Below are 21,894 nucleotides of genomic sequence, written 5' to 3'. Positions count from 1 at the left end.
GCAAAACAGTCATTTCAAATTCAATCACCACATCCTGATTACTCACTAAGCCCTCAACAACCAGGCCCCCTCACAGACCTGCTGCACCACCACACCCCTCACAGACCTGCTGCACCCCCACACCCCTCACAGACCTGCTGCACCCCCACACCCCTCACAGACCTGCTGCACCCCCCCCCCCCACCTCACAGACCTGCTGCACCCCCCCCCCACCTCACAGACCTGCTACACCACCACCCCCCCCCCTCACAGACCTGCTGCACCCCCCCCCCACCTCACAGACCTGCTGCACCACCACCCCCCCCCTCACAGACCTGCTGCACCCCCCCCCCCCTCACAGACCTGCTGCACCCCCCCCCCCCACCTCACAGACCTGCTGCACCCCCCCCCCCCACCTCACAGACCTGCTACACCACCACCCCCCCCCCCTCACAGACCTGCTGCACCCCCCCCCCCCCACCTCACAGACCTGCTGCACCCCCCCCCCCCACCTCACAGACCTGCTGCACCCCCCCCCCCCCACCTCACAGACCTGCTGCACCCCCCCCCCCACCTCACAGACCTGCTGCACCCCCCCCCCCCCTCACAGACCTGCTGCACCCACCCCCCCACCTCACCTCAAAACACTCACCTCTTCAATCTGGCTTTTAATGTGTGATTGTTTTTGTATATTTACTATAACTTTAACTATATATATTTATTTGTTGTTCTTTTCTTTTCACTATATCTGTAAAGCGTCTTTGAGCACCAGTAAAAGCAGAATACATCTATTATTATTATTATTATGATTAAAACACCATCTAGATGCTAAACTACAAGAAACAAGAAACAGATATCCAGCAAACTAGAAAGAACCCAAACGGCTAAAAGTCACAAACATGTACTCACCGTCCGCCTGACAGGAGGCGGGGCTCGAGGAGGCGAGGTCATTGGACAAGGAGTCAGAGGAGGTGTTGTCATTGGACAAGGCAATGAAGGAGGCGTGGTGATTGGGCAAGAAGCCAGAGGAGGCGGGGCCAGAGGAGTCAGCTGGCGGAAAGATAGATGTGCGGGGTCAGGGGGGGAGGAGAAGGACCTCATCCTCCTGGTCTCTGGACGCTGAGGCTCCTTCAGGTACGTTTTCAACTCAAACACCTCCTTCTGAAGGGGGAGGGAGGAGGGGGGAGGACGGGAGGAGAGGCTGTAGGCTGAGGGAGGAAGAGGAGGAGGAGGAAGATGAAACATTGCCCCCTGCAGGAAACACTGAGTCTCTGCACGTAGCATCACTTTAACGTACAATGTTTACGACTTTTTTCCTCCTACCTCGGCTTCTGGCCTTTTCTCTCTTGTTGCGGTTGAACAGTTTCATACTGGCGGAGGAGGAAGAGGAGGAGGAGGAAGAGGAGGGTTGCTGGTTCGATTCCCTGGACCTGAAGATACCACTGAAACTCATCCTGACACACACACACACACACACACACACACACACAACCTGATCTCACCACATTGTAAAATATGACGACGTTGAGATTGCAGCATGTGTGTGTGTGTGTGTGTGTGTGTGTGTGTGTGGTGTGTGTGTGTGTGTGTGTGTGTGTGTGTGTGTGTGTGTGTGTGTGTGTCTGTACCTGCGTGCCGTTTTAGGTGGGGACTCCTGTGGTGGGGATACACTCTGGTTTGTGTTGGGGTGTCCCGGGGACCAGGGGGCGACGGAGGGCCGGTTGAATGAAGCCCGATGGAAGAAGCTCCTGGTGGGGGGGGAGGAGGAGAGGGGCGCCTCCTACAGGAGGAGAGGAGTCATTACACCCTAACGGCCCCTACACACGACGGCGTGCGTTGTCGCATGCCGGTGGGGGGGGCTGAAACTCGACCAACAACCAATCACATGCATCTCCCGCCCCGGACACACAAGCACGCGGTTTGATTGGCTGACGCGTCCGTCGAGGCGTCAAAAGTAAAACATTGCTGGCCGTTAGACACTGACTTATAACGTTAGATTTGTATTATTATTAATATGAAAATAGACTTACGAAAGCTTTATTACTTTAGAATAAGTGTGTGTGCAGCATGTGTGTGTGTGTGTGTGTGTGTGTGTGTGTGTGTGTGTGTGTGTGTGTGTGTGTGTGCGTGCCTGTGTGTGTGTGTGTGTGTGTGTGTGTGTGTGTGTGTGTGTGTGTGTGTGTGTGTGTGTGTGTGTGTGTGTGTGTGTGTGTGTGTGTGTGTGTGTGTGTGTGTGTGTGTGTGTGTGTGTGTGTCAGGATGTGCTGGTTAGTGATTGTTTTGTAAAGTTTATTTCTGTAAGTCTAAAACGGTCCTTTTACCTTCCTGCCGTCTTTCTCTGCTCCTCCAGCGCCGCCCTGCTGGAAGGGCATCGCTCCTGCAGGTTCATTAAACACATGAGAGAAGAAGAACTTCATTGATCCCGATTTGGGAAATTGTAACACATTCAGCATTTTATGATTTTATGTAAATGAAATAAAACATTGAAAAAGACAATTAAAAACAAATATTTAAAAAATACAACACAGCAATTATAACACTTTTTTGTGTGTGTGTGTGTGTGTGTGTGTGTGTGTGTGTGTGTTGTAGTGGCAATTTAATATGTTACCTTATATGCTAAAACCAAATGCTTCTAAAAGCATTGTCTAACACGACCATTTCTTCATATTTGCGGTTTCTCTCAGCAGCTGCTGCGCTCGGCCGTCAGCGTCTCCTCACTGCTGTGTGTCTGATTATACATGCTGCGCAGCTCACACCCACACAACGCAGGCTGTATCAAATCCCAGGGGCGGTCCCGCACATTTCACTAGCCAGGGGCCCCACTGATCCCAGACTCAGCCCCCCCTGACTCCAGACTCAGCCCCCCCTGATCCCAGACTCAGCCCCACTGATCCCAGACTCAGCCCCACTGATCCCAGACTCAGCCCCCCTGATCCCAGACTCAGCCCCCCTGACTCCAGACTCAGCCCCACTGATCCCAGACTCAGCCCCCCTGACTCCAGACTCAGCCCCCCTGATCCCAGACTCAGCCCCCCTGACTCCAGACTCAGCCCCCCTGATCCCAGACTCAGCCCCCCTGATCCCAGACTCAGCCCCCCTGATCCCAGACTCAGCCCCCCTGACTCCAGACTCAGCCCCCCTGATCCCAGACTCAGCCCCACTGATCCCAGACTCAGCCCCCCTGACTCCAGACTCAGCCCCCCTGACTCCAGACTCAGCCCCCCTGTTCCCAGACTCAGCCCCCACTGATCCCAGACTCAGCCCCCCTGATCCCAGACTCAGCCCCCCTGATTCCAGACTCAGCCCCCCTGATCCCAGACTCAGCCCCCACTGATCCCAGACTCAGCCCCCCTGATCCCAGACTCAGCCCCCCTGACTCCAGACTCAGCCCCCCTGATCCCAGACTCAGCCCCCACTGATCCCAGACTCAGCCCCCCTGATCCCAGACTCAGCCCCCCTGACTCCAGACTCAGCCCCCCTGATTCCAGACTCAGCCCCCCTGACTCCAGACTCAGCCCCCCCTGATCCCAGACTCAGCCCCCCCTGATCCCAGACTCAGCCCCCCTGACTCCAGACTCAGCCCCCCTGATCCCAGACTCAGCCCCCACTGATCCCAGACTCAGCCCCCCCTGATCCCAGACTCAGCCCCCCTGACTCCAGACTCAGCCCCCCTGATCCCAGACTCAGCCCCCCTGATCCCAGACTCAGCCCCCCTGACTCCAGACTCAGCCCCCCTGACTCCAGACTCAGCCCCCCTGATTCCAGACTCAGCCCCACTGATCCCAGACTCAGCCCCCCCTGATCCCAGACTCAGCCCCCCCTGATCCCAGACTCAGCCCCCCTGACTCCAGACTCAGCCCCACTGATCCCAGACTCAGCCCCCCCTGATCCCAGACTCAGCCCCCCTGATTCCAGACTCAGCCCCACTGATCCCAGACTCAGCCCCACTGATCCCAGACTCAGCCCCCCTGACTCCAGACTCAGCCCCCCTGACTCCAGACTCAGCCCCCCTGATTCCAGACTCAGCCCCCCCTGATCCCAGACTCAGCCCCCCTGACTCCAGACTCAGCCCCCCTGATCCCAGACTCAGCCCCCACTGATCCCAGACTCAGCCCCCACTGATCCCAGACTCAGCCCCCCCTGACTCCAGACTCAGCCCCCCCTGACTCCAGACTCAGCCCCCCCTGATCCCAGACTCAGCCCCCACTGATCCCAGACTCAGCCCCCCCTGACTCCAGACTCAGCCCCCCCTGACTCCAGATTCAGCCCCCCCTGATCCCAGACTCAGCCCCCACTGATCCCAGACTCAGCCCCCCCTGACTCCAGACTCAGCCCCCCCTGACTCCAGACTCAGCCCCCACTGATCCCAGACTCAGCCCCCCTGATCCCAGACTCAGCCCCCACTGATCCCAGACTCAGCCCCCACTGATCCCAGACTCAGCCCCCCCTGACTCCAGACTCAGCCCCCCCTGACTCCAGACTCAGCCCCCCCTGATCCCAGACTCAGCCCCCCTGATTCCAGACTCAGCCCCCCTGATCCCAGACTCAGCCCCCCTGATCCCAGACTCAGCCCCCCTGATCCCAGACTCAGCCCCCCTGACTCCAGACTCAGCCCCCCTGATTCCAGACTCAGCCCCCCTGATCCCAGACTCAGCCCCCCTGATCCCAGACTCAGCCCCCCTGACTCCAGACTCAGCCCCCCCTGATTCCAGACTCAGCCCCCCTGATCCCAGACTCAGCCCCCCTGACTCCAGACTCAGCCCCCCCTGATCCCAGACTCAGCCCCCCTCACTCCAGACTCCGCCCCCCTGATTCCAGACTCAGCCCCCCTGATCCCAGACTCAGCCCCCCTGACTCCAGACTCAGCCCCCCCTGATCCCAGACTCAGCCCCCCTCACTCCAGACTCAGCCCCCCTGATCCCAGACTCACCCCCCCTGACTCCAGACTCAGCCCCCCTGATCCCAGACTCAGCCCCCCCTGATCCCAGACTCAGCCCCCCCTGATCCCAGACTCAGCCCCCCTGATCCCAGACTCAGCCCCCCCTGATCCCAGACTCAGCCCCCCCTGATCCCAGACTCAGCCCCCCTGATCCCAGACTCAGCCCCACTGATCCCAGACTCAGCCCCCCCTGATCCCAGACTCAGCCCCCCCTGATCCCAGACTCAGCCCCCCTGATCCCAGACTCAGCCCCACTGACTCCAGACTCAGCCCCCCCTGATTCCAGACTCAGCCCCCCTGATCCCAGACTCAGCCCCACTGATCCCAGACTCAGCCCCCCCTGATCCCAGACTCAGCCCCCCTGATCCCAGACTCAGCCCCCCTGACTCCAGACTCAGCCCCCCCTGATTCCAGACTCAGCCCCCCTGATCCCAGACTCAGCCCCCCTGACTCCAGACTCAGCCCCCCCTGATCCCAGACTCAGCCCCCCTCACTCCAGACTCAGCCCCCCTGATTCCAGACTCAGCCCCCCTGATCCCAGACTCAGCCCCCCTGACTCCAGACTCAGCCCCCCCTGATCCCAGACTCAGCCCCCCTCACTCCAGACTCAGCCCCCCTGATTCCAGACTCAGCCCCCCCTGATCCCAGACTCAGCCCCCCTGACTCCAGACTCAGCCCCCCTGATCCCAGACTCAGCCCCCCCTGATCCCAGACTCAGCCCCCCCTGATCCCAGACTCAGCCCCCCTGATCCCAGACTCGCCCCCCCCTGATCCCAGACTCAGCCCCCCCTGATCCCAGACTCAGCCCCCCTGATCCCAGACTCAGCCCCACTGATCCCAGACTCAGCCCCCCCTGATCCCAGACTGAAGAGTCGGACACCGAACTGGAACATGATGTGTAAGTCTGCCATTCCCTCGTCTCAGTATTCTTTTTCTTTCCACATACGAAGTCTGTCCTCCACAAAAACAGCCACTTTCCACGATGTGTGTGTGATGTGTGTGTGATGTGTGTGTGATGTGTGTGTGATCAAAAGGGGGGAATGTAGTTTCTTATGTGCTAAAACCAAATGCTTCTAAAAGCATTGTCCAACTCTCCTGAACCATGTCCTGATACGAGCTGCTGTCTCTGTGTGTGTGTGTGTGTGTGTGTGTGTGTGTGTGTGTGTGTGTGTGTGTGTGTGTGTGTGTGTGTGTGTGTGTGTGTGTGTGTGTGTGTGTGTGTGTGTGTGTGTGTGTGTGTGTGTGTGTGTGTGTGTGTGTGTGTGTGTGTGTGTGTATACGTGTGTATGTGTGTGTATGTGTGTGTGTGTGTGTGTGTGATGTCCTGATACGAGTCTTTGCAGACTCTAATGAGGGCTATTGTCCTCGCGCGCTTCAAGGCCACGGAGCTGGCTTGGCAGACTGTGAAACTACTCCTCTTCACACTAAGTTTGAACTTCCATATGTTGCTAACTGTTGTACTTTCTGCAGCTCAAGGACACGGTGTCTCAGAGCGATATGAGACATCCGTGTGAAAGCAGATTTCTGAGGCTACACAGAACCCTGTCCGCCCTATCTTACATAAGCTTTGCTATTCTGTGACTGGCGCCTGCAGACGCTCTGCTCCGCGAGAGCTGCGGCTTCCAAGCCTCAATCCAACGAGACAACGCGTATTATTGATTACTCTCATTGTACAACTTTACAGTATGACGAGTTTAAAATACCACAACAGTGTGTGTGTGCGTGTGTGCGTGTGTGTGTGTGTGTGTGTGTGTGTGTGTGTGTGTGTGTGTGTGTGTGTGTGTGTGTGTGTGTGTGTGCCGACTGCAGCAGAACAGAAATGCTGATGGAGGCCCGTTGCATCATGGGAGAGTTTTGGGGGTAAACATTGAGGCAGATTATCAGATAGAGAATCTGCTGAGAGGTTAAAGAAGGCAGAGGTCACAGGTAACACACACACACACACACACACACACACACACACACACACACACACACACTAAGGCGATGCACAGTGAACAACTGGTGGCATTAGGTGAAGCATTCATGTTTAAAGCAAAGCTAATTCTGCACAAACAGCAACAACACAGACGATCATTCTTGGCAAATATTTAAAATAAAACCAACATTTCTTTTTCTCTTTTTTCTATTTAAAAAAAGTATTTAAAGTTTTTAAATATAAATAAACCCTTGTGTTAATGTGAAACGTAGTGAGTGTTACGTAGTGATGTCATTCCTTTACCTCCAGCTGTCCACTTTCATTCCTCCCTCTATATTATTTAGCTTTTGACATTCGCTCTCGTTTATTCACACTTTGTTAAAGCAACCAACCAGAAGAGATGTGAGGACGTTCAGATCTCATGTCCAGCTTCTTAAACATGCTAATTCAACTTAATCAAACATATCTTTGATTGGAGTGTGTGTGTAGGACAGACGAGGACAGACGAAGACAGACGAAGACAGGCGAGGACAGACGAGGACAGGCGAGGACAGGCGAGGACAGACGAGGACAGACGAAGACAGACGAGGACAGACGAGGACAGACGAAGACAGACGAGGACAGACGAAGACAGACGAGGACAGACGAGGACAGACGAGGACAGACGAAGACAGACGAGGACAGACGAGGACAGACGAAGACAGACGAGGACAGGCGAGGACAGACAAAGACAGACGAGGACAGACGAGGACAGACGAGGACAGACGAGGACAGACGAAGACAGACGAGGACAGACGAAGACAGACGAGGACAGACGAGGACAGACGAAGACAGACGAGGACAGACGAAGACAGACGAAGACGTCAAAATGTGCAATTATTTGACTGTTTTCTGACATTTTATTTCCAAAAACTTCCTTAATATTTTGTATATACTTTACCAAAATACAACATCCTCCTGCCTTTAACTTCACCTCTGCCGGGGAGGACTTCTTGAGAAGAGGACACACTGACCTGTTCGCAGTATAATCCTCAGAGTGTTTTCCTGTCGCGTCCTCTCGTCTCTCTGACTCTCTCTCTCTGTTTCTCTCCCTTTTCCTCCCCCCTCCCTCCCTTTACGCTTCTTACATACAGACATGTGTTTCTGTCACACATATTACCTCCCTAAGCGGCACAAATTAACACATTAAAGAACCTCTTTTGAGTGTGCTAAAAGTACTTTCACTAACGTTTAGACGCTAAAAGTACTTTACTAACGTTTAGACGCTAAAAGTACTTTACTAACGTTTAGACGCTAAAAGTACTTTCACTAACGTTTAGACGCTAAAAGTACTTTACTAACGTTTAGAAGCTAAAAGTACTTTACTAACGTTTAGACACTAAAAGTACTTTCACTAACGTTTAGACGCTAAAAGTACTTTACTAACGTTTAGAAGCTAAAAGTACTTTACTAACGTTTAGACACTAAAAGTACTTTCACTAACGTTTAGACGCTAAAAGTACTTTACTAACGTTTAGAAGCTAAAAGTACTTTACTAACGTTTAGACACTAAAAGTACTTTACTAACGTTTAGACACTAAAAGTACTTTACTAACGTTTAGACACTAAAAGTACTTTCACTAACGTTTAGACGCTAAAAGTACTTTACTAACGTTTAGACGCTAAAAGTACTTTCACTAACGTTTAGACGCTAAAAGTACTTTACTAACGTTTAGACACTAAAAGTACTTTACTAACGTTTAGACACTAAAAGTACTTTCACTAACGTTTAGACGCTAAAAGTACTTTACTAACGTTTAGAAGCTAAAAGTACTTTACTAACGTTTAGACACTAAAAGTACTTTCACTAACGTTTAGACACTAAAAGTACTTTACTAACGTTTAGACGCTAAAAGTACTTTACTAACGTTTAGACACTAAAAGTACTTTCACTAACGTTTAGACGCTAAAAGTACTTTACTAACGTTTAGACGCTAAAAGTACTTTACTAACGTTTAGACGCTAAAAGTACTTTACTAACGTTTAGACGCTAAAAGTACTTTCACTAACGTTTAGACGCTAAAAGTACTTTACTAACGTTTAGAAGCTAAAAGTACTTTACTAACGTTTAGACACTAAAAGTACTTTCACTAACGTTTAGACGCTAAAAGTACTTTACTAACGTTTAGAAGCTAAAAGTACTTTACTAACGTTTAGACACTAAAAGTACTTTCACTAACGTTTAGACACTAAAAGTACTTTCACTAACGTTTAGACGCTAAAAGTACTTTACTAACGTTTAGAAGCTAAAAGTACTTTACTAACGTTTAGACACTAAAAGTACTTTACTAACGTTTAGACACTAAAAGTACTTTACTAACGTTTAGACACTAAAAGTACTTTCACTAACGTTTAGACGCTAAAAGTACTTTACTAACGTTTAGACGCTAAAAGTACTTTCACTAACGTTTAGACGCTAAAAGTACTTTACTAACGTTTAGACACTAAAAGTACTTTACTAACGTTTAGACACTAAAAGTACTTTCACTAACGTTTAGACGCTAAAAGTACTTTACTAACGTTTAGAAGCTAAAAGTACTTTACTAACGTTTAGACACTAAAAGTACTTTCACTAACGTTTAGACACTAAAAGTACTTTACTAACGTTTAGACGCTAAAAGTACTTTACTAACGTTTAGACACTAAAAGTACTTTCACTAACGTTTAGACGCTAAAAGTACTTTACTAACGTTTAGACGCTAAAAGTACTTTACTAACGTTTAGACGCTAAAAGTACTTTACTAACGTTTAGACACTAAAAGTACTTTCACTAACGTCGTTTAGACGCTAAAAGTACTTTCCTAACGTCGTTTAGACGCTAAAAGTACTTTCACTAACGTCGTTTAGACGCTAAAAGTACTTTCACTAACGTCGTTTAGACGCTAAAAGTACTTTCCTAACGTCGTTTAGACGCTAAAAGTACTTTCCTAACGTCGTTTAGACGCTAAAAGTACTTTCACTAACGTCGTTTAGACGCTAAAAGTACTTTCACTAACGTCGTTTAGACGCTAAAAGTACTTTCACTAACGTCGTTTAGACGCTAAAAGTACTTTCACTAACGTCGTTTAGACGCTAAAAGTACTTTCCTAACGTCGTTTAGACGCTAAAAGTACTTTCACTAACGTCGTTTAGACGCTAAAAGTACTTTCACTAACGTCGTTTAGACGCTAAAAGTACTTTCCTAACGTCGTTTAGACGCTAAAAGTACTTTCCTAACGTCGTTTAGACGCTAAAAGTACTTTCACTAACGTCGTTTAGACGCTAAAAGTACTTTCACTAACGTCGTTTAGACGCTAAAGGTACTTTTTCCACCCCTGCTGCTAACATGCTATCCTCTCATGTATTTGTACCTGTGTATATACAGACCTCATGTATTTGTACTGAGTTTGCAGAGGGGGTCAAACTGTGACCCGGTTACTGACCTCTGACCTCTGAGAGATAAACAAACAGATGACAAACAGAAATGAACCGGGTCCACTTTTTAAACTTTCAGTGACAGAGGGAGAAACGGAGAATACTTATATATGTTAATCACATCTGTCCAGTGGCGAGGACACAGTTTGTATCGGGCGTGGGGAGAAAAATGATTATTTAAATATTTGTAATTTTATTTTTATTTTCATTTATTTTATTTATTCCTTTAATTTTTTTATATATATATTTTTTTAATTTCATTTTCTTGTATTTTATTCATTTTGTTATGATTTATTTTCTTGTGTTTAATCACATTATATTTGTATACTTATACCAGCAGCAAGTCTCTCTTTACTCCATCAGACATTACTATCACAGATTGAATTCTAAACCTTTATTTATCCGGTCATTGAGATCAATGATCTGCAGAAATGAATATATTAGATTATCATTACAACAAGATCACAAGTGGGGTGTGTGTGTGTGTGTGTGTGTGTGTGTGTGTGTGTGTGTGTGTGTGTGTGTGTGTGTGATTATTAATGACATTAATGGTTATGCAACTGTTGTTGTTGTCGTTGTATGAACTCACCACCAGATGGCGGCAGTGAGTCGTGTTTTCCACCAGCAGCTGACATCACGTGAACACAGCATCACACACACACACACACACACACACCCCTCTCCGGTTACCGTGTCAGATGTGTTTCTATTTTCTCTTTCCCTCCGACCCGGAACAACTGACACACACACACACACACACACACACACACACACACACACACACACACACACACACACACACACACACACACACACACACACACACACACACACACACACACACACACACATTCTCTCACTCTGTCTCCATCACGTCACACTCTCTGCAGAGACCACCGACCGACAACATGCAACTGCCTCCCTGTGTGGTGGACTGTGGGACAGGGTGAGACACACACAGAGACACACACACACACACACACACACACACACACACACACACACACACACACACACACACACACACACACACACACACACACACACATGCTGCAAACACTGTATCGTTGTCATATCTTACAACGTGTGTGTGTGTGTGTGTGTGTGTGTGTGTGTGTGTGTGTGTGTGTGTGTGTGTGTGTGTGTGTGTGTGTGTGTTGTTTTGGTTGGAGTTAAAGGGTAGGACATTGAGGTGGATTAAATAGTCGTTTGTGTGTTAATCCAGAAACACGACGTGTACTCCGTGTACGGCGCAGGACTGTGGTTATGTTTCCGGTCAGCGCTGCTATTCTGGTCTGAATGTGGGACAGCTGCAGGAATTAGAGCCTCAGGACAGAAGCGCTCAAATAATGAAGCCATGAATTAATCCTGAGAGGAAGTGGAGCAGGAAACTGCTCTGATTGGCTAGCTGGCCGGCTCTGCTGTGATTGGTCAACCTCTTAAAGATGTCCCGCCCCCTTAGCCTATCACGTACAATGTGTTGGAGCACTAGCCAATAGGAGCGTGAGATATTCTCAGACTTATGACTCAGATTTAAGAGGACACACTGACTGTTGGAGCACGAGTGTTACACAGTGATGTCACCATGTTCCAGAAGTAAACAAAGGCGTTTGCTGACCGTTTTATATGTTCTTTAAATTGGTCAGTGACTATAGTCGTGTATTAAAATGTGAAATTGTAAGCGCTCGGAGGTGACCTGAAGTCATGTGACTGGGATAACCTAGTGTTGGCATTATCGAAATGTTGACATAAAGGTTTGTTGTTGTTGTTTACCTCTCTGCAGGTACACAAAGATCGGCTATGCAGGAAACACGGAGCCTCAGTTCATCATGCCGTCCTGTAAGATCCTCATTACCCTCACGCTGATCTGAGGAATTAACTTGTATTAACATGACATCATTCTGAAATGACCATCTTTAATGATTTAAAATGAAATTGTAGTCTTTTATTCTCGTCTGACTTTCGGACGATCAGGTTCCTATGGAAACTAAATACTGGCTCTCACAACTTCACTTTCTACGCCTAACAAATGGATGTTGTCTTCAGGTATCGCCATCAGGGAGTGGGCGGGCGTCGGGGACCAGGCTCAGCGGAGACTCGTGAAAGGAGTGGAAGACCTGGACTTCTACATCGGAGACGAAGCCGCAGAGAAACCAAACTACGCCACCAAGGTACGAGGAGGACCTCTCCCATGGGACACACTCCGCTCTTTAAATAGAACACACTCCGCTCTTTAAATAGAACACACTCCGCTCTTTAAATAGAACACACTCCGCTCTTTAAATAGAACACACTCCGCTCTTTAAATAGAACACACTCCGTTCTTTAAATAGAACACACTCCGCTCTTTAAATAGAACACACTCCGCTCTTTAAATAGAACACACTCCGCTCTTTAAATAGAACACACTCCGTTCTTTAAATAGAACACACTCCGCTCTTTAAATAGAACACACTCCGCTCTTTAAATAGAACACACTCCGTTCTTTAAATAGAACACACTCCGCTCTTTAAATAGAACACACTCCGTTCTTTAAATAGAACACACTCCGCTCTTTAAATAGAACACACTCCGCTCTTTAAATAGAACACACTCCGCTCTTTAAATAGAACACACTCCGCTCTTTAAATAGAACACACTCCGCTCTTTAAATAGAACACACTCCGTTCTTTAAATAGAACACACTCCGCTCTTTAAATAGAACACACTCCGCTCTTTAAATAGAACACACTCCGCTCTTTAAATAGAACACACTCCGTTCTTTAAATAGAACACACTCCGCTCTTTAAATAGAACACACTCCGTTCTTTAAATAGAACACACTCCGCTCTTTAAATAGAACACGCTCCGCTCTTTAAATAGAACACACTCCGTTCTTTAAATAGAACACACTCCGCTCTTTAAATAGAACACACTCCGCTCTTTAAATAGAACACACTCCGCTCTTTAAATAGAACACACTCCGCTCTTTAAATAGAACACACTCCGCTCTTTAAATAGAACACACTCCGTTCTTTAAATAGAACACACTCCGCTCTTTAAATAGAACACACTCCGCTCTTTAAATAGAACACACTCCGCTCTTTAAATAGAACACACTCCGCTCTTTAAATAGAACACACTCCGTTCTTTAAATAGAACACACTCCGCTCTTTAAATAGAATACACACAGATGTTATGTTTCCACTAAGATACATTTCTTTATCTATGTAGTGGCCGATCCGTCACGGCATGGTGGAGGACTGGGACCTGATGGAGAAGTTCATGGAGCAAATCATCTTCAAATACCTGAGAGCTGAGCCTGAAGACCACAACTTCCTCATGGTGGGTACACACACACACACACACACACACACACACACACACACACACACACACACACACACACACACACACACACACACACACACACACACACACACACACACACACAGATATACACACACACACACACACACACACACAGATATACACACGCATACACACACACACACACAGATATACACACACACACTGGTACCACGCGTACATACAGTTTAATACTGAGTGTGTGTGTGTGTGTGTGTGTGTGTGTGTGTGTGTGTGTAGACAGAGCCTCCTCTCAACACTCCTGAGAACAGAGAGTATCTGGCAGAGATCATGTTCGAGACCTTCAACATCCCCGGGCTCTACATCGCGGTGCAGGTGAGGAACAAGAACTTCTGGAACAATCATCTGGAATTGTTTTAATTGGGAACTAAAAATGTGTATTTCTTGATTCCCAAAGAAATGTGTGCTAAAGAAGTTTAAGAGCAAACTACTCTTGCAACGTTTTTCTCATCTTAAAATATAACTCATGTCTAAAATCGGACACGCGACTAACGGACGTATTCACCCTCCGTTCTTCAGGCGGTTTTGGCGCTGGCGGCGTCCTGGACGTCTCGTCAGGTCGGAGAGAGAACGCTGACCGGGGTCGTGATCGACAGCGGAGACGGAGTCACACACGCCATCCCCGTGGTGAGTGTCCTCTGATACAGCGGGTCCGACCTTGTTTGTCTCGTGTCCCCCTTGAGCGGGCCTCCTTTCTGAAGAACCCCCTCACTCATCTGTGAGGACTTGCCAAAACAAATATTGTATTAAAATCTTTGTAATAATGTTCAACCCAACTGCTCCTTAGATGAAAACCCTTAATACAAATGCATTTAAACTGATATATTGATACTTATCGTCAGTGAAAATAATAATATTAAGACTCACTTCTAGCAGTTTCAACATCTTTTCTTAAGACTAGAGCTTTTAATGACACACTTGAGCTTCTCTTTCATAAGCTTTGATAGTTCTGGGGGCGGGACTCCAGGCTTATGAACATTGATTTAAAAAAATGTTTTGTGAGGAAATATATTGCAATGCCTAATCTTTCTACTGCAACCCCCTCAAGTACCCCTAGGGGTCCCCGGGAACCACTGCTCTAATATTAGTTCACAATAACAAACCTAGATACTGCTCTCTGCTCACTGATTGGTCGTTGCTGCTGTCCGTCACAGGCTGAGGGCTACGTGATTGGCAGCTGTATAAAACACATCCCCATCGCAGGGCGGGACATCACCTTCTTCATCCAGCAGCTGCTCAGAGACCGAGAGGCAGGAATCCCCCCCGAGCAGTCGCTGGAGACCGCCAAGGCCATCAAGGTGAACTCATCCTCTTCATCATCTACTCCTCCTCTTCATCATTTACTCCTCCTCTTCATCTTCTACTTTTACCTTTACTTATTCTCTATTCTACAACAATCTGAAAATATAGTGGCCCGAGAATGGGACCCTGAGGAACGCCCAAATATAAATATGGCCATTGATAAGAAGATTGACTCGTCCTCCGTAACCTCAATTTCTTTTGAACGTACCCCCCAAAAAATCATAAAACGATAACATAATTAAAGATAAAGAGACCGAGAATCGGACCCTGAGGAACCCCCAAAGTAAATATTGCCATCAATAAGATCTACTCCTCCTCCTTCTCCTATACTACTCCTTTACTCCTCGTCCTCCATAATCTTCCTCCCTTTTTTGTTAACTTCTGTGTTTTTCCGTGTGTAGGAGCGGTACTGTTACATCTGTCCGGACATCGTGAAGGAGTTCTCAAAGTTCGAATCTGACCCGGGGAAATGGATCAAACAGTACCACGGAGTCAACGCCGTCACCAAGACCGACTTCAACATCGACGTCGGCTACGAGCGTTTCCTCGGCCCTGAAATCTTCTTCCACCCAGAGGTAACTTCGCTAAAAATGAAAAAGACTATCCCATAAATCCTCCTGTTGACTGCAGGACGGGAATAAGCAGGTGGTTGCTAACTGAGCATTAGCATCAATCACTTGTAATTCCTCCCCCAGTTGTGCGACTAATAAAGGATTATCTTATTTGATCATATCTTAAATATGTAAGTGTTGTGACATTTAAAACAAAATCATAAAACTTTTAAAAGATCTGAAATATAGAGGCCCGAGAACAAGACCCTGAGGAACCCCCAAAACTCATTATTTACTTTCTAATAAAAACTGTGTATAGTAAAGCCAGTAGATAAGAAATGGACATAGTTGACTAGTGCTTTGAAGCCTGTTGTCTTCTATTCCATCTGAATGCTGCCCCCTGGTGGTGACTTGTTATAATGACCGTGTTCTTTTTTCTGTGTAAATGTGTGTTTTTCAGTTCGCTAACCCAGACTTCATGCAGCCAATCTCTGACATTGTTGACGAGGTCATTCAGAGCTGTCCAATCGATGTGAGGCGGCCGCTATACAAGGTAACACCTGAGCACACCTGGGCACTTTTTAATCTAAAACTAAAGCCATACATTTGTTAACTGTGTGTGTGTTTATATGTGTCAGAACCAGGGGTGGGAAGTAGTAAGTACATGTTTCTGGTATCTGGGGCCTCATTTATAACGCCGTGCGTAGGATTCAGGTACAGAAATTTTCCATTTTCCGATTCACCAAACATTGCGTACCGGCGAGGAAAGTGCGTACAGCACTTCCTACGCCGGTTTCCCTTTATAAATCACAATCAACTCGAAATGCGGCGCAGCTTTTGCGGGCTTCACGTAACGCCCATAGTTGCCTATAAATAGTCAAAGAAACGCCCATTCATTCATTCATTCTGACTGACTGCAGGAGATCAAAGGAAATGAAGACAGAAAGCTAAACAGACGTCTCACACCGTGTCAGGTTCTGGTGATTTTGGGGAGGTGGAGATAAATCACATTGTTTGGTGGATGCAGTTTGAACAGAGCAGCAGCTTGGAGGTCGGGTCGTCTCCAACATAAATAAATAAGTGGTCCGAAAAAGGTTCATGACAAAAAGAATACACAGAGCCTTCCTCAGGCCGTGTGTTTGTACCGGGGACAGGAGAGGGAGGTCAGGTACTCTTTAAAACAGCTGCTAGTTATGGGTACTTTTTACTGAAGTACACTTCAAAGCCTCTTTACTTTGACTTCAGGAAAGAAGTTCAGTCAGTACTTCTGTCGTGTTCAGAATTCCAGGAAAGACAAACGACTTCTAAGTTCAACTATTTATTATAAAAGAGCAAAAGATATATTCACTTGGCCAAGGACTCGTCGCGTCAGAGAAATCACAGGCAGCAAAGCTGTAATCTGTAACCACCATTTTCGTAAAGAGCCCCCGTCCTCGTGCGACAACACGTTTGATCACACAGGGCGTCGCCCGTACATTTACGATTGGTTGAGACTAGATGGAGAGTAACCTTGGTTCAGACTTTGGCTCTCTCTCGTTGGTGCACAGACTTAGACAGAAGTCTCTTGATCCTCCAATCAACATTCGGCCGGCCGGCGAAGTCCCTCCCTACTCTGTCTCTATCCGAGTAACGTTTCTTCATAATGCTGCGTGGGAGCACCTCAAGGCCGGAGCGATGTCCTGCTCTGAGAAACCCGTTCTCACAGTGTCTGCACCTGGCCTTGCTACATTAATATTGCGAGCTAAAGCGTTCTCTGTGAACCTGGGATTAGTGATTTTGTCTATTTATGCCAAAGTCATAGCAACATAAAATGAGCACAATAAGCTTATAATATAACAATAAGAATCAGTCTTGAATGTTATATACAAATAGACTCGGAGCGTCCACACTACAGCTTCAAAGAAAGCTTGGAGCTGGGCGTGTCTGGAACTTGGGGGTTTTATTCAAGCAACACGACCAACAACCAATCACATGAATCTCCCGCCCCCGACATACAAAGCAAAAAACCCCGGGGATTTTATGGCAGCAATATATATATATATATATATATATATATATAAACTCCCCAAACAGGCGAACACCTACCAGTTTCCCCCACTGCCTCTGCCTCCTCCCTCCATGCTGGTTCCTCCGGTTTGTGTCCCGTAGGTGAAGAGGGTCTGGTCATACAGCACCGGGTGAGTTGCTACGGCGATAGTTAGTTTCTCCTCCAACTTTTTTTTAAATATAGAAATGAACGGCGGGATATCTCTCCCAGCTTAGACGCGGTTTGATTGGCTACGGCTTGAGCTGTCAGATTTTCCGAAACGGGATTTGATTGGCTGGCGCTGGCTACTCCGACGTCTCCGGCGCCAGAAGTTGAACATTGTTCAACTTCTGGCGCCGGAGACGCCGGAGACGGACCGCTCTGCTACCCACAATTCAGTTCGGTGAAAAAGCGAGGCTACGTGACGTCACCCCATTGAAAGTGAATGGGCAGATTGGAGTTTTCGACGCTGTAGTGTGGACGGGCCGTAAAGGACGTGTGTACTTTTGCCATCTCTGCACCTGAACACTTTTTCAACTAAATCTAAACCCATACGTTTTTTAACTGTGTTAGTGTTTTATGTGTGTCAGAACATCGTTCTCTCCGGAGGATCCACGATGTTCAGAGACTTTGGGCGGCGCGTGCAGAGAGACTTGAAGAGAGTGGTGGACGCCCGACTGAAGTTTAGTGAAGAACTCAGCGGAGGACGATTAAAGGTGAGACAGATGGAAAAACTGACTCGGTTTCTTCCATTTTGTCTTTGTGTTTAACTGGGTTTCTTTTGGGGGGGGTTTCATTTGTCCAATTTGAGGGTCTAAGGACAGTTTTTTTATTCTGTATAACCTGTAAAGCCCCCTGAGACAAATGTGTGCTATTGGGCTATATTTTGTATTTTTGTATTTGATCATATGCTGCCTTGTTGGAGCAGCTCGGGTCAGAAGAATTTCATTGCCATTGAATCTTCAATCTCTCTCTATATATAGATACTTCTCGATTGATTGACTTCAGATTTTTGGGGTTTTTTGTTTGCAGCCAAAGCCAATGGAGGTGCAGGTCGTCACTCATCACATGCAGCGCTACGCCGTCTGGTTCGGAGGATCAATGTTGGCGTCCACGGTAAATAAAACACACACGCACACCAACACACACACACACACACGTTTATAGGACTTCTGCCCTCATTGACTAAAGCCCCTTTCACACATGCACAGCAAAGCCCTTCATCTCAACCTCTGTTTCCTTTTGGGGATATGTAGTGCCCTGGAGCTCTGTAGAAAAGACTAATTGCTAATTGGCTTGATGGCTAACTGTTAGCAACGACTAATGTGATTTATTAACACATTGTGAGATGCACTGTGGTTGTACTGATTGGGACGTCTGGTCACATTGCATTAAGACTACAAATATGGCCGTTGTTTGTTTGTGTTTTCAGCCGGAGTTTTCCCAGGTGTGTCACTCGAAGAAGGACTACGATGAGATCGGGCCGAGCATCTGTCGACACAATCCCGTGTTCGGAATCATGTCCTAATGAACAGCGGCAGCTACAGATAGCTCGCTTGATAGCATGCTACGTTGTTAGCCTGTTGTCCTGTTCTCCTGCTAGCTGCTAAGCACCAACCACTTAGACAGTAGCCAGTTACTGGTACATCTCAATAAATTAGATTATCGTGGAAAAGTTCATTCTAATTTCTTGAGGGGCACCTGTAATATATTGTTTATTTAATTGTTTTAGCCCGTTATGCTAATACACGGTTAGCAGGCTAGCTCAGTCTCATCCAGCACATGGCGGTCTGGAGAAACCTAAGCACCAAAACCTGTGATTTATTTTAAACTTTTACCATCAAGAACTTGTTTATTGTCCAAAAAGCAGCCAGGTTCGTTTTTTTTTTAAAGAATTTCTCAAGACCTCAAAATAAAGAGTAGCTAGCTGTTAGCAATGTAGCATCGCAGAGAGTGTTTGTTCAACAGCCTGTATACTTCTGCACTCAGAGCGTTTATATTTGTAAAGAAAAGCAGATCATATTTATTATAATGTTAAATATATACACATATTAAACTGAGTCTTTGTCTGAGAGAATAAAAGACACAACAGATATTTAGTTTTATGAAGATCTCCACACTGTCACACTGAAATCATATTTTTGTGGCCAAGCTGAGATTTAATGAATGTTAATAAATGATCTGTGGTTTGATACTGAGCTGCTGTCAATAAATCCCCTTTAAGACACCTAACCGTTAACACCGACTTTCTGTTATTAGTTGATCTAGGTAGAATTAAAATTTGGCAACATATAATAAAATATTTCATAGTTTAAAACGCTGTCACTAAAATATGTCAATTACAACATTACATTACATTACATTACATTTAGCTGACGCTTTTATCCAAAGCGACTTACAATAAGTACATTCGACCAGGAAGACACAACCTTGAGGAAAACAGAATCATAAAGAACATCAGGTTTCAAAGAGCCAATCGTTTCAAGTGCTACTCAACTGGCTTTAGATAAGCCAGTCCTTTGTTAGTATATAAGTGCTCTGTTAGCATTTCTTTGTTAGTCATTCTATCGCTCGAAGTGGAGTCGAAAGAGATGAGTTTTCAGTCTGCGCCGGAAGGTGTGTGAGCTTTCTGCTGTCCTGATGTCAATGGGGAGCTCATTCCACCATCTTGGAGCCAGGATAGCAAACCCACGTGTTTTTGCTGATGGGAACTTGGGTCCCCCTCGCAGCGAGGGTGCAGCGAGTCGTCTGGCTGATGCAGAGCGGAGTGCACGTGCTGGGGTGCACGGTTTAACCATGTCCTGGATGTAGGAAGGGCCAGATCCATTCGCAGCATGGTACGCAAGCACCAGGGTCTTGAAGTGGATTCTAGCAGTTACCGGAAGCCAGTGGAGGGAGCGGAGGAGCGGGTGGTGTGGAACATTCAGGAAGGATGAAGACCAGACGAGCCGCTGCATTCTGGATGAGCTGCAGAGGTCGGGTGGCACATGCAGGTAGACCAGCCAGGAGGGAGCTGCAGTAGTCTAGTGAGGTGACGAGAGCCTGGACCAGAACCTGCGTGGCTCTCTGGGTCAGCTGGGGACGCATCCTCCTGATGCTGGAGAGCGTGTATCTGCAGCAGCGGGTTGTAGCAGCGATGTTTGCAGTGAAGGACAGGTTGTTATCCAGGGTCCCACCCAGAGTCCTTGCAGTCTGAGTCGGGGAAACAACAGAGGGGCCGATGTTGATGGTCAGGTCAAGAGTGGGACAATCTTTTCCCGGAAGGAAAAGCAGTTCAGTTTTGTCCAGGTTGAGCTTGAGGTGATGAGCAGACATCCACTGAGAGATGTCAGCTGGACGAGCAGAGATGCGAGCGACGACCTGGGTCTCTGAGCGGGGAAAGGGCAGGATCCATTGGGTGTCGTCAGCGTAGCAGTGGGATGAAAAACCATGCGGGCTAATGACAGATCCGAGCGAGTTTGTGTGCAGGGAGAAGAGGAGAGGACCAAGAACAGAGCCCTGAGGGACCCCTGTAGTTAATTGACAAGGGTCGGACTCGGACCCTCTCCAAGTAACCCTGTAGGTGCGGTCTTTGAGGTGTGAGGTGAGGAGGGAAAGTGCAGAGCCTGAAGGAGGATCTGATGGTTCACCGTGTCGAATGCAGCAGACAGGTCCAGCAGGATGAGGACAGAGGAGAGGGAGGCTGCTTTAGCCGTGTGCAGTTCCTCAGTGACAGCAAGGAGGCCAGTTTCTGTGGAGTGACCTGCCTTGAAACCAGACTGGTGCGGATCCAGAAGGTTGTTCTGATGGAGATAGCAGGAGAGTTGTCTAAAGACAGCGCGTTCAAGTGTTTTAGACAGGAACGGGAGGAGAGAGACAGGCCTGTAGTTTATAACCTCAGACGGGTCGAGAGTGGGTTTCTTCAGGAGAGGGTTTACTCTCGCCTCCTTGAGACTGTTTGGAAAGTGACCAGAAGTTAGAGAAGTGTTGATGAAATGGGTGAGAAACGGTAGAATATCAGGAGCGATAGTCTGAAGGAGGTTTGAAGGGATAGGGTCCAGAGGACAGGTGGTAGGGCGGGCAGAGGTAATGAGGGTAAGAACCTCACGTGGAGAGAGAGGGGAAAAGGAGGTCAGTGTGCCGGTTGAAGGTGGCTCAGGTGATCCGGCGGTGAGTAAAGGTGAGTCAGAAAAAGAAGAGCGAATGTCGTAAACCTTTTTTTCAAAGTGGTTAACAAAGTCGCTTGACAGAAGGGAGGAGGGGGAAGGGGCTTTGGGGGGGTCCAAGAGGGTGGAGAAGATGGAAAATAGTTTTTTAGGATAGGAATAGGAAGATTGGATCTTATCTTGAAAGAAAGTGCTTTTTGCCTGAGAGATGG

General features: G+C 47.6%; 2 protein-coding genes across 2 annotated transcripts; one reads left to right on the top strand and one right to left on the bottom strand.

Annotated features, from left to right (window-relative positions):
• Window positions 1-888: 888 nt before the first annotated feature.
• On the bottom strand, window positions 889-7,900 carry LOC117440826 (5'-AMP-activated protein kinase subunit gamma-2-like; the record flags this gene model as incomplete). The annotated part of the gene is made up of 5 exons (XM_034077060.1): window positions 7,850-7,900; window positions 2,301-2,356; window positions 1,608-1,759; window positions 1,303-1,433; window positions 889-1,187 (listed from the first exon to the last, which is right to left on the bottom strand). Coding segments are annotated over exons 2-5 (633 nt in total), but the record flags the coding sequence as incomplete, so codon positions are not given.
• A 3,169-nt stretch (window positions 7,901-11,069) lies between these two features.
• LOC117440828 (actin-related protein 3-like) lies at window positions 11,070-19,776 on the top strand. The gene is made up of 12 exons (XM_034077061.2): window positions 11,070-11,235; window positions 12,073-12,128; window positions 12,336-12,460; window positions 13,503-13,613; window positions 13,878-13,973; window positions 14,178-14,285; window positions 14,813-14,956; window positions 15,362-15,535; window positions 15,972-16,064; window positions 18,128-18,253; window positions 18,570-18,653; window positions 18,970-19,776. The coding sequence occupies exons 1-12, from the start codon at window positions 11,198-11,200 to the stop codon at window positions 19,063-19,065; spliced, it is 1,251 nt and encodes a 416-aa protein (XP_033932952.1). The 5' UTR covers window positions 11,070-11,197; the 3' UTR covers window positions 19,066-19,776.
• Window positions 19,777-21,894: the final 2,118 nt, after the last annotated feature.

The sequence above is a fragment of the Pseudochaenichthys georgianus genome, unplaced genomic scaffold (genome assembly GCF_902827115.2).
Source record: "Pseudochaenichthys georgianus unplaced genomic scaffold, fPseGeo1.2 scaffold_1259_arrow_ctg1, whole genome shotgun sequence".
NCBI classification, from domain to species: Eukaryota; Metazoa; Chordata; class Actinopteri; order Perciformes; family Channichthyidae; genus Pseudochaenichthys; species Pseudochaenichthys georgianus.
Note: the sequence above shows the minus strand (reverse complement) of the source record. Positions and strands in the feature narration are given on the sequence as shown.